Raw genomic sequence first — 14,971 nt, 5'->3', positions numbered from 1 at the left:
TTTAAAGGGTCCACATGCAGGTTGAATTGGTCCACATATATCACCCTGTATACGTTCCAGAAACGCAGGGGATTCAATTCCAACCTTAACTGTTGATGGTTTAATGATCAACTTTCCTTGAGAACAAGCAGCACAAGAGAATTCCTTTGATTGAAGGATATTTGGGCTCTTTAAGGTGTGCCCATGTGAATTCTCAATGATTTTGCGCATCATATTAAATCCGGGATGGCCCAACCGGTCATGCCAAATGATAAAATCATTAAAATTAGTAAACCTTTTGTTTACTACGGCATGTGATTCAACTGTACTTATACTTGTATAGTACAACCCAGAAGAAAGTGCAGGTAATTTTTCATGCACAATTTTCTTCTCTACATTAATTGTAGTAATGTAAAGGTATTCAACCTTTCCTTCATTAGCCGTCTCAACATGATAGCCATTTTGGCGAATAACTTTGAAACTTAATAAGTTTCTTTGAGACTTACTACAATATAATGCATTATCAATGCTTAATATTGTCCCTCCAGGTAGTAATAAGGTCGCTCTTCCAGAGCCCTCAATTAATTTTGTACTACCTGATATTGTGTTGACATATGCCATTTTCATAACCAAATTAGAAAAGTATTTCTTTTCTTTTAATATTGTATGCGTTGTAGCACTATCAAGAAGGCATACATCTCCATTACTCATCTTGAATCCAACTGACAACTGGGAATTTCTATTAATTTTCATTAAAATAAAATACATCAAAAGAAGGAAGAAACAAAATTAACAACGAAAATTTAAATACTTCAACATGAATAACATAATAATTAAAAATACATAAGTAAAATATTAACAGACTTCATTCCCCAGCTAAAAGATCAAACATCAGTTTCGATCTCCAAAGAAGTCATCAACTTCCATATGAGTAATGTCACCAAGGCCATCAAAAACATCATCCTTTAAAGCCAAATTTGCTTCAACATCCTTATCATATTTCTGAGATGTTCCCGGCTTATCATCATCTTTAAGAGTCATATGTGACTCAGCTCGAGCATTGGAAGAGGAAGCACCACTTTTATTTCCTTTCTTTTTAAAGGAATTTTGATAGAGCCTTACAAAATGCTCATGTGTGCGACATTCATTCTTCCAATGGCCTTTCATGCCACAACGACGACAATTACTTTTTGAGGGGTTATTTTGAGAACTCATGTTGTTCTCCCTTTTATTATGACCACCACCTTGACGATTAGTGTATCGTCTTTTATCTTTGCCACGTCCCCGTGCATTATTATAGCCCCGACGATCATCTCTTTTTACTTCAGATTGATCACGTGCTTCCACCACATTTGCCTCCGGTAATGGAGCAGCTCCAGTGGGACGAGCTTCATGATTTTTCATTAAAAGAGCATTATGTTGCTCAGCCACCAAAAGACATGAGATTAGTTCAGAATATTTCTGAAAACCCTTTTCACGATATTGCTGCTGCAATATCACATTTGAGGCATGGAAAGTAGTAAGTGTCTTTTCCAACATGTCCTCATCTTTTATAGTCTCCCCACATAATTTTAACTGGGAGGTTATCCTGAATACAGCAGAGTTGTATTCAATTACGGTCTTAAAATCTTGAAACCGTAAATGCATCCACTCATAACGAGCTCTTGGCAACACTGTTGCCTTTAGGTGGTCATATCTCCCCTTTAAATCAGTCCACAACTCAAGTGGATCTTTTACCGTCAGATATTCAATCTTCAGGCCCTCATCAAGATGATGACGAAGGAAAATCATAGCCTTCGCCTTATCTTGACTCGATGCTTCATTTCCCTGAGTAATAGTGGCATCAAGACCTTTAGCAGCCAAGTGAATCTCAGCATAGAGTACCCATGAAAGATAATTCTTTCCAGAAATATCTAATGCCACAAACTCAAGTTTGGATAAATTCGACATAATGAAAATTATGAGAGAATATGTGAATTAAATAAAAATATTTATATAATACCTTTGCAAGTAGTAATTTCGTGCTGATAACGTGTTGTAAAGAAAGCTCAGAATATAAGAAGAAAAAGACAAGAAGTATAAGATAGAGGAGATAATTTTCTTATTCAAGTATATCATACAGTGGTGAATGATATCTCTATTTATAGTGTTGAGATATCATAGTCAAAGGTCACCTTGAAATTTACATAGTTATCATCAAGGTTCATATCACCTTGATATCTTATCACATTGGAAACACTAATACATGAATCCAATTAATTGTTGGATAACTCTAATGGATCATCCACATATACAATGGATTTACAACAAAATATTTTTTTTTCATTTTTATCTTAGTAGTAACTATTTAACTACCACAAACACCTCAATTATAGCACAAAAAAAAAAGAGTAAGAGCCAGTTTAATTTCCCATTTTTGATTTATTAGTATATAATTTTGACTTATTTTAGTCATCTTAGCTTAAAATAATGTGTTTATAAGCTTTTTTTATTTATTTACTCAAATAGTGCTTAAAAGCTATTTTGACTTTAAAGTATTGAAGATAAATTAATTCAAATGAGCTCTAAATAATATTCCATGAAACATATAAATAAGGATAAAATAATCGAACATCACTTCTAATTCATATTTTCTTAAAAGATATATAAATAAAAAACATGACAAGTATATTGAAATTAAAAGGCATGTATATGATCCACTTTTGATGCTCATGACTATAATTCATCCATCCCATGTTAATTATCATGTTTCTTTTTATACATTTTTTAGAATGTCATAATTAAAAATATACTTTTGCTCCCTTTGTCCCATGTTATTTCTCATGGAGAAACATAGTTTGGCGATAAGATTTATTAATAACTATAGAAAAAAATTATTTATGAGGAATGGCGAGAGCTATAGTTAAACGAGATGACTCTTACTTTTTATATTTAAAATATTTTATAAGTAACGGTCTATGAAATAGATTTTAAAACTCTTTTAAAATTGAAATTAACTTATATCCACTGACAGTAGACAAAAGGAATTATACCATCAGCTTATTTTTAGAAATATTTATTTTTTTAATTTAATTATCATATTTTCATATTTAAAGATTAATTATTTTTTTAGCTTCTCTTTTTTTTTTTTAAACACTCTCTATAAATTTAAGATTTTTTTGGAATAAAGTTTAAATCTTTTTATACTATCAACTATGAGTATTACTTAAATAAATTGGTTTGAGTATTACTTGAATAAATTGGAATATATAGGAAGGTATATGGATCCAAGTTTATTTTCAATTAATTTTTGTATTGCCGATAAGATGAACTAAGAAGAGAATTGAAAAAAAAAACTAAAAAGAGAAAAGTTGAAGCAATGGAAGCATTTATTCAAAAAAAAAATCATGTTAGAAAGAAGACTTAATAAGTTATGAATAATGTTTTTTATGAAATCAATTAGTCTAGATTTTTTTTTAAAAAAAAAGTAAAAAGTTACAAGTGATGATTGTCTCAAATTGCTTCAACGGTGTTTATGGGAAATGAGGTAAAATAATGAAGACAAGAAAACGCTTCAAAAAATCTGCTCATCTTTGACAACCAAGAAGAATCCTAAATAAACTCATGTAATTAATTTAGAGTTAAAGTTATCATATAATACTTTTTTTTATTTTTAAATATTAACAATAAGTAATATATTTTTAAAAATAGATATTTCTAAAAATGAACTGATGGACTTCATTTTTGCTTATCAAAAGTTAATAACTAATCTTTAAAAGTTAAATTTACTTTGATTAATAACTCTTTATTTTAAAATCAAATTTATATAATTAAAAAATATATATGAGAAATATTAAAATTGTAATTTTTCTCATGTTAATATTATAAGAAATACATTTTAAAATATTAAGTAAATTTTACATAATTTAAATCTCAACAAATAAAAGAAAATATTGCATGAATTAATGTAAGTGTTTATGAATATCTTTTTGGTTTTGGATTTCATCAAAACAACACCAAGACATCTTATATTGAAAATGGTTAATGGAAGGAAAATGAGAAAAGAAAAAAGAACAAGAGATAATTACATTATAGTGCAACTCATAAAAACTACAATAATTTAGTTAAAGGTTTTCAATACTTATCTAAATTGACTCAATTTTATGTTTTCCTCCGTAATGAAACTCCACCATTGTTATCTATTGATTCTTATCTTATTTTTATACTTTATATCATAAAATATTGAATAGACTCAACTACTTTACTTTTCAATGGGATTGGATTTCTATCCCAAGAATCATCTCAATAATTCACTTTCGATCTCCATCTCAATCGACTTATCAAAGACATTTATTTTCCTCCTTGCTTTAATTTATAATGAAAGTCCACTATTGCTAACATATTCTCATTCAAAAAACTCCATGAACTCAATTAAGGATTGATGTTCAGTCATTATTAAAGTTCAAACGGATTTTTTTGTAAATAAACTTTGTTTTGAGTGAATATTGTTGCAAAAGATCGATTACGTATTGAGAAGTATAATTCTAATATTTGGGTGATGGTGAAGTTTTTGAGATGTTTTGGAATGAATTTGGTACTTGATTCAAGAAAAGAGCTAAAGTTAGTTTTTTTGTAAAATAGTGTATAAAATGATATATTATTGTCGTTGAATGTATAGGGCGTTAAAAATGAATCCAAACATAGTTAATTCGATTAAAATTTTAAGGGTTAGACTTAAGATAATTTGATTGACTTCAATTTCAATTTATTCAAGCCTAATTCATTTGAAGAGGATCCTCAATTGAGCCAAATCCAATCTCCAATTTCAATCCGTTTAAAACTTTTTATCAAAATATGTTACTATATTGAAAGTATGAATTATTATTTATTTAACATCTTTTAGGATTTATCTATCAATTTGTTACTTTTTTAAATGAAATTCTTGAGCTGAAACTCAAATTGTGATTATAATAGTTACATATCAATATGTTAAATTATTGAGATTAATTGGGTCAAATTGGGCGGTTGAAGACCCAACCCGTTTTTTAGTCCATTTGAGCCCAACGTAAACTTGAACGGTTCAAGAATCAACTCGACTTTTATTTTAATTTATTTTGATCTCTCTAATTTTAATCCAACCGACCCATTTGACACCCCTACAAGTAAAAAAATACTTCTTATAATTTTGTATACTAGGTATATAATCTTGAATATTAATTTTTTTTGAAAAAAAAATACATGAAAGTTGTGTATGTTATTTTATTTGGGATGTATATTATTGCATATCAAATTAAGTTAGGTCATATTTTTACATAATAATATTTTTTTTTGAGATCGATTTAAACATGGTTCATTAAGATCTAATTTTGTAGCTATATGGTGAGTGAGCTTTGTCTACTGCGCTCCTACTCATCGTGCATGTTTCTTCACCAGAGAGGATAAAAGGATTTCTAGATCCTTCTTTCAAGTTCCTCTTTTCTAGTTTCTTATTTTTGAAGTTCATTTTTTTCATTTTTGTTTTTAGGTTTGGGCTTATTATTTGGGCTAAGACAAAATTCATCGGGGAACTTACATAAATATACTATAGTAAAAAAATATTTATCATTTATAGTAATAATAATTTTTTTCACTTGATCAGTTTTAATTCATTTATAATACAAATTTAATACATATTACAAAAATCATTTATTATTCACAAATAATACAAGTTTTAATAATGAATAATACATTTTTCACACATTTTAATACATTTATAATATAATGTTCAAATTTTTACCAAACAAACATAATATATTTCAAAAACTAATTATAATTCATATACATTGCATAGGTAATTCACTTTTAATTCATATTGTAGATTTTACATAATATTGCTATAAATAGTAATAAATAAAAAGTATCGCTATAATCAGTAATTATTTATTAAAATGTACCAGTTTACGTAATTTTTCCAAATTCATATTGTATTAAAGAAAATTTTCATAAATATCAAAGAACTTAAACTTATACGTCTCATAACTACAATAATTTATTTATTAAGCTTCATAACTCTAATTTTGTTTGCTATGGACATTTTCGTTTGCCAACATACAAACAGGGTAAGTATATACAAATTTCGTATTCATACATTTAAAAAACATCAAAACTCTATTTGTATGTTTTGCTTGTCAATACATAAACATGTAATTCATTACGAGTTCATAACTTATAGAAAGCAAATGTATCAACAAATTGCATACAAATAACAAAGGTGAGCATGTAAAATTTTGAAGCATATATATAATCAAAAGTCAAATCATACAAATACAACATTTATACAATTAGGAATTGAATAACAAAATTTTATAAAACTGTAGCCGCAAATTACAATTATTCAAAACTATAACTCTATTGCATAATATACTCTAATTTTTTTTTTGTTATTCCGTGTTATTTTTCCTATTTTCAATACTAAATGGCCGGAAGGCTGCTTTAGTTAAAAGAAAAAAGTCATTATTAAGTATGAATAGTAAACAAAAATTAAGAATGACATAATTTGAGTTTTAAAAAATGAAGAGAGAAAAGGATAATAAATGAAAGAAAAGAAGAAAAATTAGCAAAGAGAGATAAAAAATAATGATTAACTAAAAACAATATAGTTGATTTGAAGGGTGGTTATTCACAGAAATGATTCGAGATCAATTCTCTCTCAATGTCTTCTGAGTCGAGTCTATCATAAGAGCTTGCTAAGTGCGATTTATATTTCGTATGTGATTTGCAGAGAAGGAGATTTACCCAATGAATATGAAGTGCTCACCCGAATGACAGAGATTATACCGACCGCGGATTATCTTGAAATTTAAAAAAGAAACATATATGTAATTAATTTAGGGACATCAAAGTAAAGAAACATAATTGTATGATCAATTAGTACAAAAGTTACAATGTTTTAGAAACACTTGTGTTATTTCCCAAAAATAAATATAAATTATTAGTCGAAATCTTAGAAGAGATTTGTGAAATTATTCTGGACAAATAAAATTAGTTACATGAATATGATGGCATTAACTTATCAAATATCCAAAAAGAGAGTTGTACACGGCAAACATATGACTATTATTAACAAATATAAAATCAAATACATTAATTACAAGGGACCCTTAACCTCATATATTTATATGGCTAATATTGAACAACTTTATTCGTCATATATTATATATTACTCCTCCCTATGTTTTTATAGTCAATCTCAAAAATGATATAGGTGTGTTTCAATTTATATGAGTTACTTTTTTTTAGGTAATTCAAAATGAAATATTTTTATATTAAGTAATAATTTAATTATAACATATCTGTTTTATCTTAATGAAATAATTTACAATCAGATAAATTTCTATGATTCATTTTGGATCACAAATTTTAAAATTTTTATTTTTTTTCTTAAATTTTGTGTATTTAAAATATATATAGAGAGAAATAAAGCCACTATCAATATCTACATCAACAAAGAGATCATTCTCCCTAATGGAAACCATTGTTAAGCTTTCAATCACTCTTCTTCTTCTTCTTCTTACACTTCTCACCAAAGGTAAATGCTTCTGCCTTTCTGATTTTTATAACAATACTTCATTTTGGTTAAAAATTAGTTAATTTACTTGCATATATAATCATGAATTTCTTTTCTTTTCATATAAAACTTGGTCTGTAATATTACTCTTTAAAAGGGGTGCTAGTAGTAGTTTCTTTTTTTTTTTGGAAATAAAAGAAAAGTTTAGTGATTAATAAAAAGATTTGTTAGTTTATGAATGATTTATTTTTGTTGGATCTAAAGATTCCAAAATTTCAATATTTATTGGCTAATAGGATATGTGTCATCATTTGTTTAGATTATTTCTACTTTATATTTTGTTATTTTTCTTAACTTGGTCTAAATTGACCCACACAAAAAATCAAAGCAAGATGAATCGTTTTCCCCAAATAATTTACACTGCACCCAAGGGTGTTGTGATGTAGTGGTTATAAAGTTGTTGAGGATCTATCATGTTTTATGTTTATATTATAGCAGAAATAAAAATATTTGGTGATAATTGTTCTATCTTTAGTAAATAGAGTCGAGTTTATATTTGAGCAGAAATAAAAATAGTTGGTGATTCTTTTAATCTGTTCTACTTTTAGTGAACAGAGTATTGTAGATGAGAAGTCATGATGAATATCACATGAAATTAATCGAAATGCATGAAAATTAGTCCAGCCATCAAATCATGTATAAGTAATAAATTTACACAGTAATATTTACATTGATTTTGTCAAGATGGAATATCCTTTTTTTTAAATGGATTTCAAGTTTTCTTTTATTCATGGTAAAAGAATCTTCCATTTGAATGTTCATATTCTATTCCCTCCGGCCGGCCAATTATGTCCGTTTAGACAATTAAATACAAAAACAAGTACTTGTAGACCTCACGCTAAATAATTATCTGGCCTATTATTTCTTTAAACTACCAATATTTTTTATACAATTTTTAAACGAGTAATAATTATTTAAGATAGGAACAAGGTAAGATAATTGTGGGACAATTCAATTTCTTTAGACCTGATTTTTGTCGTTAAAGCTACCATGATTTAATTGGAATTGATTGCATGCCTCTTTCATTCAACACCTAAAACCTAACAATTTTATATATATCTTCTTGAGTGCTTCACGGACGTGGAGCAAACAAACACACAACTTTTGACCTAACAAACCTTTCGCTTAGATGACACTTTGAGATGTATTTTTATAATAATTGAACAAATATATTAATAAAAAATCCCTTTCTATTGAGGGGTAAAAAAGGCAAAATAAGCAAAAAATAATGGCATCATTCTGATCATGACTTGTAAAAAGAAAGAAGAGAAACAACTCGAGCTTATCTTAAATTCAATCAGGGATTGAATCGATTTATGGTATATTTTATATAAATTACTTAATCAACAAATGTATAGATAAGACATGTAAGTTGTTTAACAAAAATAAAAAATGAATTATTCCTCATGTTTATTTGTGTAGGTGTTTGTAGTTGTGGTTTGAACAATATAACGGTTGGAACAATAAGGAGTGGTGTAGAAATAAAGGGAAAGCCAGAGTGGAATGTGGTTGTTGTGAACAATTGTGATTGCCCCATGCAAAAAATGGTATTGTCTTGCAATGATTTTCAGACAACAGAGCCAGTGGATCCAACTCTTTTCAAACCTTTGGGAAACAATGAATGTAGTGTCAACAATGGCAATGTCATACCCGCAAAAAATACAGTCAACTTCTCTTATGCTTGGGATCCTCCTTTTTTCCTAAGGCCAACTTTTGTTACTACTTCCTGTTGAAAATATAAATCCCTATGTATGATGTAGAGGCAAATTTACTATAGTTATTTGAATTTTAATGAGAGGGCTTGTACTTTTAATATAATAATATTCGATCGTGGAGAACCCCACTGAACCATAAAAACCACAAAACTACCAAAATATTGAACAGCTACAAGTCAGAATCTAATTATCCTATAAGCATCAGGCGAAACGCGATACAGTTTAATCAGCCACATCTTATTCTATCATCAAAGAGCAAATCCACCATTAGATATCTTTCAGTGACGTGCCTTAGCTTCAGCCTTCTTTTGAGACTTGGCCTTTGCCTAGAAAAGAGTATAGAGGGGAAAAAGTGTCACACTTGCTCTGATTGAACAGGCAAATCAGCTAGAATTAACTATCATTACAAACATCTTTATTGAAAGAAAATAATATAATGATTGCAACAGTTGCTACAAGGATAAGTAGCACAATTTAACAACGCTATCCTCACAACACACCATTTCTGTAAATTACTACGTGGAATTAACAACATATTATCCAATAGAGATTTGGGAACAACCCACAGATAAAGCACTCCTCCTCCACTATGGAGGAGGAGGAGATCAATCACCTAACCCAAATAGATCCATCTCATTTAAGGTGACAAGCATTCATTGAAATATAAATAACAATCAGAGAGCACCAAGATTGGTATTTGAGTCCAGAGGGTGCAGTCTTACAGCAGCTTGGAAAAGACGCCAGTGCCAAGTTTTAAGAAATCATCCAGACTTGCAAAATCATTATTAAGTCATAGCAGCAAAGTGAAATGGATTAGTAAAAGAGAAGACAACTCAAAATATTTTTTCTCTGTAATCCAGCAGAGGTGTTCTTGATGCAATAATAAGCAGGACATATGACACATATGCTTGCACAGGATGGGTGTTCAATTATCATCAATTTATCATTATGGGGATTCTATTATTATTTATTTTTTTTATAACCGAGAAACCCTCAAGGACTAGTGGCATAAGGTTCGAAAAAAAAGGGATAATCGGTCTCCTCTATCCACATCTCAACTAAGGTGACAAGCATTCATTGGGAAAAAAAAAAGAATCAGAGAGCACCAAGATTAGTTCTTGAAGCAAATAATAAGCAGGACCATGATCCGTATGTTTAGAGAGGAATGATGTTCAATGATTATCAAATATGGAGATTCTAGTTATTTATTTTTTGATAACCGGGAAATCCTCAAGGACCAGTGGCACAAAGTTCGAATTAGGTAAAGAAAGGGAATAACTCATTCGCAATTACAATTGTAACAATGGAGTAAATGTTGGGTTGCTAAAGTCTAACACATCTGCAAGATGAGTGTCGCGGAGATGTGGATGCTAAGATGGATGTGTGGTTATACAAGACTAGACAAGATTAAGAATGAATACATTCACGAGAAGGTTCAAGTAATGAATCGAAGGTCGCTTGAGATGGTATGGTCATGTCAAGTTGACTGCCTGATGCCCCGATACATAGATATGAAACCATGGTCATGTCACTTGAAAGGAAGTTCTCTTGAAAGATCTACAATTTCTTGGCCATGCAAAGTCAACAAACAATGGAGCAGAATGGAAGAAAAAGATCTAATAAAAGATAACCTTTTTTTTGTTTTTTTTTTATGACAAGGAAAACCCACAGCCGCTACCCATTGGGTGCACACAGGGTAAAACCCTCGCTCCTATGCAATAGCTAGCGATCAGAACAGGAGAGGTAATCCACACTAGGCAAACTTGGTGTGACGAGCTCAATCTAGAAGGCAAACCCCTTGCTTACGCTGGTTTCGAAATTGAGACCTCCAATATGGAAGTCTCAAGCTCAAACTACTGGGCCACCCTGAAGGGTTCTAATAAAATGTACCTATTAGTTGAAAATATGATTTAGTTGAGTTATAACTTATATCTTTTATTTTACGTCCTAATTTTTCTAAGAGTTGCTTAGCCTTTCAACGATTTAGCACCTATAAGTTAGGAATATATTTTAGCCCAGTTAGCACTTCCACTTTATATCCTATCTTTTTGGGAGTTGTTCTATCTTTCAGAGATTTATACATCAATAGTAATTACAACAAACATCTCATTTTTACTTCTATTTTTACTATTGTTTCTTTTTTAGAAAAGAAAACTATTTTTATTGTTATTTCTATTTTATATAATAATAATGGCCTTAGATGTGTTTAAATAATGGTCAGTGACAATTTATATACCTAACCCCACTTGTTTGAGACTAAGGCATTGTTCTTATTGCGCAATTACAATTTTAAGATATGGTCTTGGATTGTATTCATTGAAATTGTGTTTTGGCTTGTATTCATCGAAATTGTGTTTTGGCTAAGTTAGGCATGCCAAACACAAAGAGATGTGTATTGTTAAAAATACAAAAGAAGAAGACAAGAGAGTAGAGATTACTCTACTCAGGAAATGGATGATAAAGCGCAGATGACTGCTTCCACCAATCTTGTGTCTGAAAATCTAGAGATCTGATGCTTCAAAACAAGATTGGGGAAAGAAGTAGCCTCCAATGAATATTTTTCTTAAAAATACCAACATTTACTTAAGCAACTATGTGAGTAGTGTTTCTCTAGTTGTTGTCTTGCTGAACCCAGTTAAAGTTTGACAACTTCAGTCACGAGCCTAGCAAGTCAAAGGATTATTTGGACGGATCAACTATGTGAGACTTGAGACATAAGTTGGAGGATCATTTTGGCTAAAATCTTCGCAGCAAAGTCAAAGTAGACTAGCAATGAGTCCTCAAGTTCATACTTATTCCGTCTAGGTCTTTAGAGAAACATTCAGTTTCTACGTTCCGATATATAATTCCACTTTAGAAAGTTAATCTTGTCTTATTTAGTCACCTCATGAACAATAATACCCTAGCAATTGATCCACTCATCTAGTTTTAGAAATTATTTCAACGGGGCTTCTTATCATATCTGGAACAGAAACATAACATCAATATCCAATAAAGAAAAGAAAACAGTCCAGATTGGTTGGGTTGGCTATATGAATCTTATATATCTTCTCTGCTCCGTTCATTAGCCCATTTAATTTTATAAGAAACTCTTAAATGCCAGGTTTCAATTCAAATTCTATCAATCAACCAACACTGTAAATCCTAAACTATCTAGGTTGGCTATTTGAACCAACTATGTCTGTTCTGCATTAGAGACATACCCATTTCATTTTACATGAGGCACTATATGTCTGCTCCGCGAAACTGAAAGTGAATCATAAGACTTAAGGAACTTCAAGTAAATGATCTGATGAACAAAACCCCGTGCAAAATCTGTATTCGGTCATCCAGCTATGGCTCAATCTCAGAATAGTTTTAGCAATCCAGCTTTATTCATTCAGTCCCATTTCATTTCAGTACCCTAAGTAATTACTTCTCAAAAATAAAACATTCAAAAGAGGAGGAAAATACCTTGAGATACTTGAGCTTAACGCTTCCATAAGCGAGTCCAAAGGTAAATGCTGATGCGCGCGCCACCTGCCGCCAACAACCATAACCAAAATAGTTTAAGATCAAAAATTCATTTTAATAAAGGATAATTTTATTCAGATGTACAGTGAAGTAGTCGTAAAAGGATAAAAGTATAGAAGACAAAAGATTACCAGAGCAAGAGTGCTGGTTCCTGAGTATGGTGCTGGAAGAGGTGCCATTGTCGACTACAAATTGAGGAAAATTGGGTTCTGAGAAAGAAGCTGCTAGATCTCCTTTACTTGCCCTAGAATTCACAAACACTCAGCCCGTGAATATCAGTTTTGTGATAACGAGAATCGGGGAAGCTGCAACCAAATGTGCGCACACGCATATTAGGAACCCGAATGGGACGTTTGGTGCCTACATTACTAAGGCCGTTCGGCGTGATGCATAAGAAAAAATATGGAAACTTTTAACATACAGCCACTAAAAAATAGCATAATTATTTTTCAAAGCTATAGTTTCGTAATTATAATTTGTGGCTATATGTTAGAGAAAAGAGAGAGGTGAGCGAGATTGGGAGAGAGAGGAGAGAGGCGAGAAAGATGAATTGTATATGTATATTGATTAGATAATTGTATATTATACATATATATTTGTATATATGGAAACGAGATTGGGAGAGAGAGGAGAGAGGCGAGCGAGATTGGGCGAGGGAGAAGAGAGGCGAGCGAGGGAGGGCAGAGAGTAGAAGAGAGGTGAATTGTATATGTACATTAGTTAGATAATTGTATATTATACATATATATTTGTATAAAAAACAAGCGAGATTGAGAGAGGAGAGAGGCGAGCGATATTGAGAGAGAGGAGAGAGGCGAGCAAGATTGGGAGAGGGAAGAGAGAGGCGAGTGAGGGAGGGCAGAAAGTGGGTGGGAGGTGAATTGTATATACTGATTAGATAATTGTATATTATACATATGTAATTGTATATTCTAGCAACTTATACATATATAAATATGGTTAATTATACAAACTCGAATTTATCTCACATAATTAATGTATAATGTTAGTTGTGAGCAATAATTACAACAAATTATAACTGTGATTAATAATTAAATAGTATAAATTTACTTAAACGCGTAATTTCTCCAAAAAAAAAATAATTAACTAAAGTTTTCAATATGCCTAATTTTTTGTTTGGTCACAAAATATGGGATAGTTATTCCTATTAATTAGTGGATGGAATATTAATATCAGAATAATAAAAATTTAAGGTACCACTTCAATCCCTCTTTTATGCATCATGTTAACATACATTGTATATTCAAATAATTTTTAGTATCCCTTACTATGCTTTATTTTCATTCTTATTGTATATTTTTTTATTAAAAATTTATACTATATAAATATTTTTTGTTTAAAAATATATTATATGTTAAATTTATGTGACTAATTCTTATGTTTATTTATATTTTAATTTCTCTTTTCACTTCTTTATTCAATTATTATTTTTAATTAAATAGTCTGTTCACTTGAAAATCTATATTTTATATATCAATTTTAATGAAGATAGCCTTGATATTTTATATTATATGTCTGATATGTGATTAAATAAAGTGATATCAACAATAAAAAAAGTTTCACTCTAACAAACTTAAGAGTAAAATTTTATTTTTAAGTTTAATAAGATGGATGTTTTATATTTAAAAAGGGAAACGTTGGTCGAAATTTATTGTTACGATATCAAACTTTATAGAGGACCTTTTACCCCTGCACTATTTAATAGTTCATTTTAAAGGTATATATGTACCCACATATTATTATTTAAAATGATGCAATATTTAATTATGGCCTAACACATCGGTGACCTCCTAAACTTGACACCAATTTTCACTTAGACATATTAACTAAAGTTTTGTTCATTTTAGACACCTTATGTCATTCTACATTGTGTCATTTTAGCATTTTTATAACAATCAGCTAAATATACAAGGTGTGTGTAACGCACTAACCGATGACGTGTCAAAGTGACAAATTAAATAAAAACACATGGCATATATATTAAAAATATTTTTTAACTAATAATATTTTAGTAGAATAAAGAAGTAGCCAATGACTTAATGACACGTGGAATTTTTTACACAAAAAAATAATTAAAAAAAATAAATCTACCAAGGTCATCTTCTCTGCCCACCCACTCCAACCCCTACCCACCCACGCAAATCGTCTCCTTCACTAT

The 14,971-nt window shown here is 30.0% G+C and overlaps 3 protein-coding genes across 3 annotated transcripts; 1 reads left to right on the top strand and 2 right to left on the bottom strand.

Annotated features, from left to right (window-relative positions):
* Window positions 1-870: 870 nt before the first annotated feature.
* On the bottom strand, window positions 871-1,929 carry LOC114074291. The gene has a single exon (XM_027912150.1). The coding sequence runs from the start codon at window positions 1,927-1,929 to the stop codon at window positions 871-873; it is 1,059 nt and encodes a 352-aa protein (XP_027767951.1).
* Window positions 1,930-7,277: 5,348 nt separating this feature from the next.
* Window positions 7,278-9,385, top strand: LOC107031977 (TPD1 protein homolog 1B-like). The gene is made up of 2 exons (XM_015233509.2): window positions 7,278-7,525; window positions 8,987-9,385. The coding sequence occupies exons 1-2, from the start codon at window positions 7,462-7,464 to the stop codon at window positions 9,295-9,297; spliced, it is 375 nt and encodes a 124-aa protein (XP_015088995.1). The 5' UTR covers window positions 7,278-7,461; the 3' UTR covers window positions 9,298-9,385.
* LOC107031978 lies at window positions 9,332-13,164 on the bottom strand. The gene is made up of 3 exons (XM_015233511.1): window positions 12,924-13,164; window positions 12,733-12,798; window positions 9,332-9,605 (listed from the first exon to the last, which is right to left on the bottom strand). Exons 1-3 carry the CDS (start codon window positions 12,969-12,971, stop codon window positions 9,558-9,560), a joined length of 162 nt encoding a protein of 53 aa, XP_015088997.1. The 5' UTR covers window positions 12,972-13,164; the 3' UTR covers window positions 9,332-9,557.
* Window positions 13,165-14,971: the final 1,807 nt, after the last annotated feature.

Source organism: Solanum pennellii, chromosome 10 (assembly GCF_001406875.1).
Source record: "Solanum pennellii chromosome 10, SPENNV200".
In the NCBI taxonomy this organism is placed as follows: Eukaryota; Viridiplantae; Streptophyta; class Magnoliopsida; order Solanales; family Solanaceae; genus Solanum; species Solanum pennellii.
Note: the sequence above shows the minus strand (reverse complement) of the source record. Positions and strands in the feature narration are given on the sequence as shown.

Excerpts from the sequence above, each read along its gene's own strand:
- LOC114074291 (XM_027912150.1), bottom strand. The coding sequence starts at position 1,929 with ATGTCGAATTTATCCAAACTTGAGTTTGTGGCATTAGATATTTCTGGA.
- LOC107031977 (XM_015233509.2), top strand. The coding sequence starts at position 7,462 with ATGGAAACCATTGTTAAGCTTTCAATCACTCTTCTTCTTCTTCTTCTT. Across the intron at positions 7,526-8,986 it reads TCTTACACTTCTCACCAAAG|GTGTTTGTAGTTGTGGTTTG; the intron begins GTAAATGCTTCT and ends TTATTTGTGTAG.
- LOC107031978 (XM_015233511.1), bottom strand. The coding sequence starts at position 12,971 with ATGGCACCTCTTCCAGCACCATACTCAGGAACCAGCACTCTTGCTCTG. Across the intron at positions 12,799-12,923 it reads GAACCAGCACTCTTGCTCTG|GTGGCGCGCGCATCAGCATT; the intron begins GTAATCTTTTGT and ends TGTTGGCGGCAG. Across the intron at positions 9,606-12,732 it reads TTAAGCTCAAGTATCTCAAG|GCAAAGGCCAAGTCTCAAAA; the intron begins GTATTTTCCTCC and ends ACTCTTTTCTAG.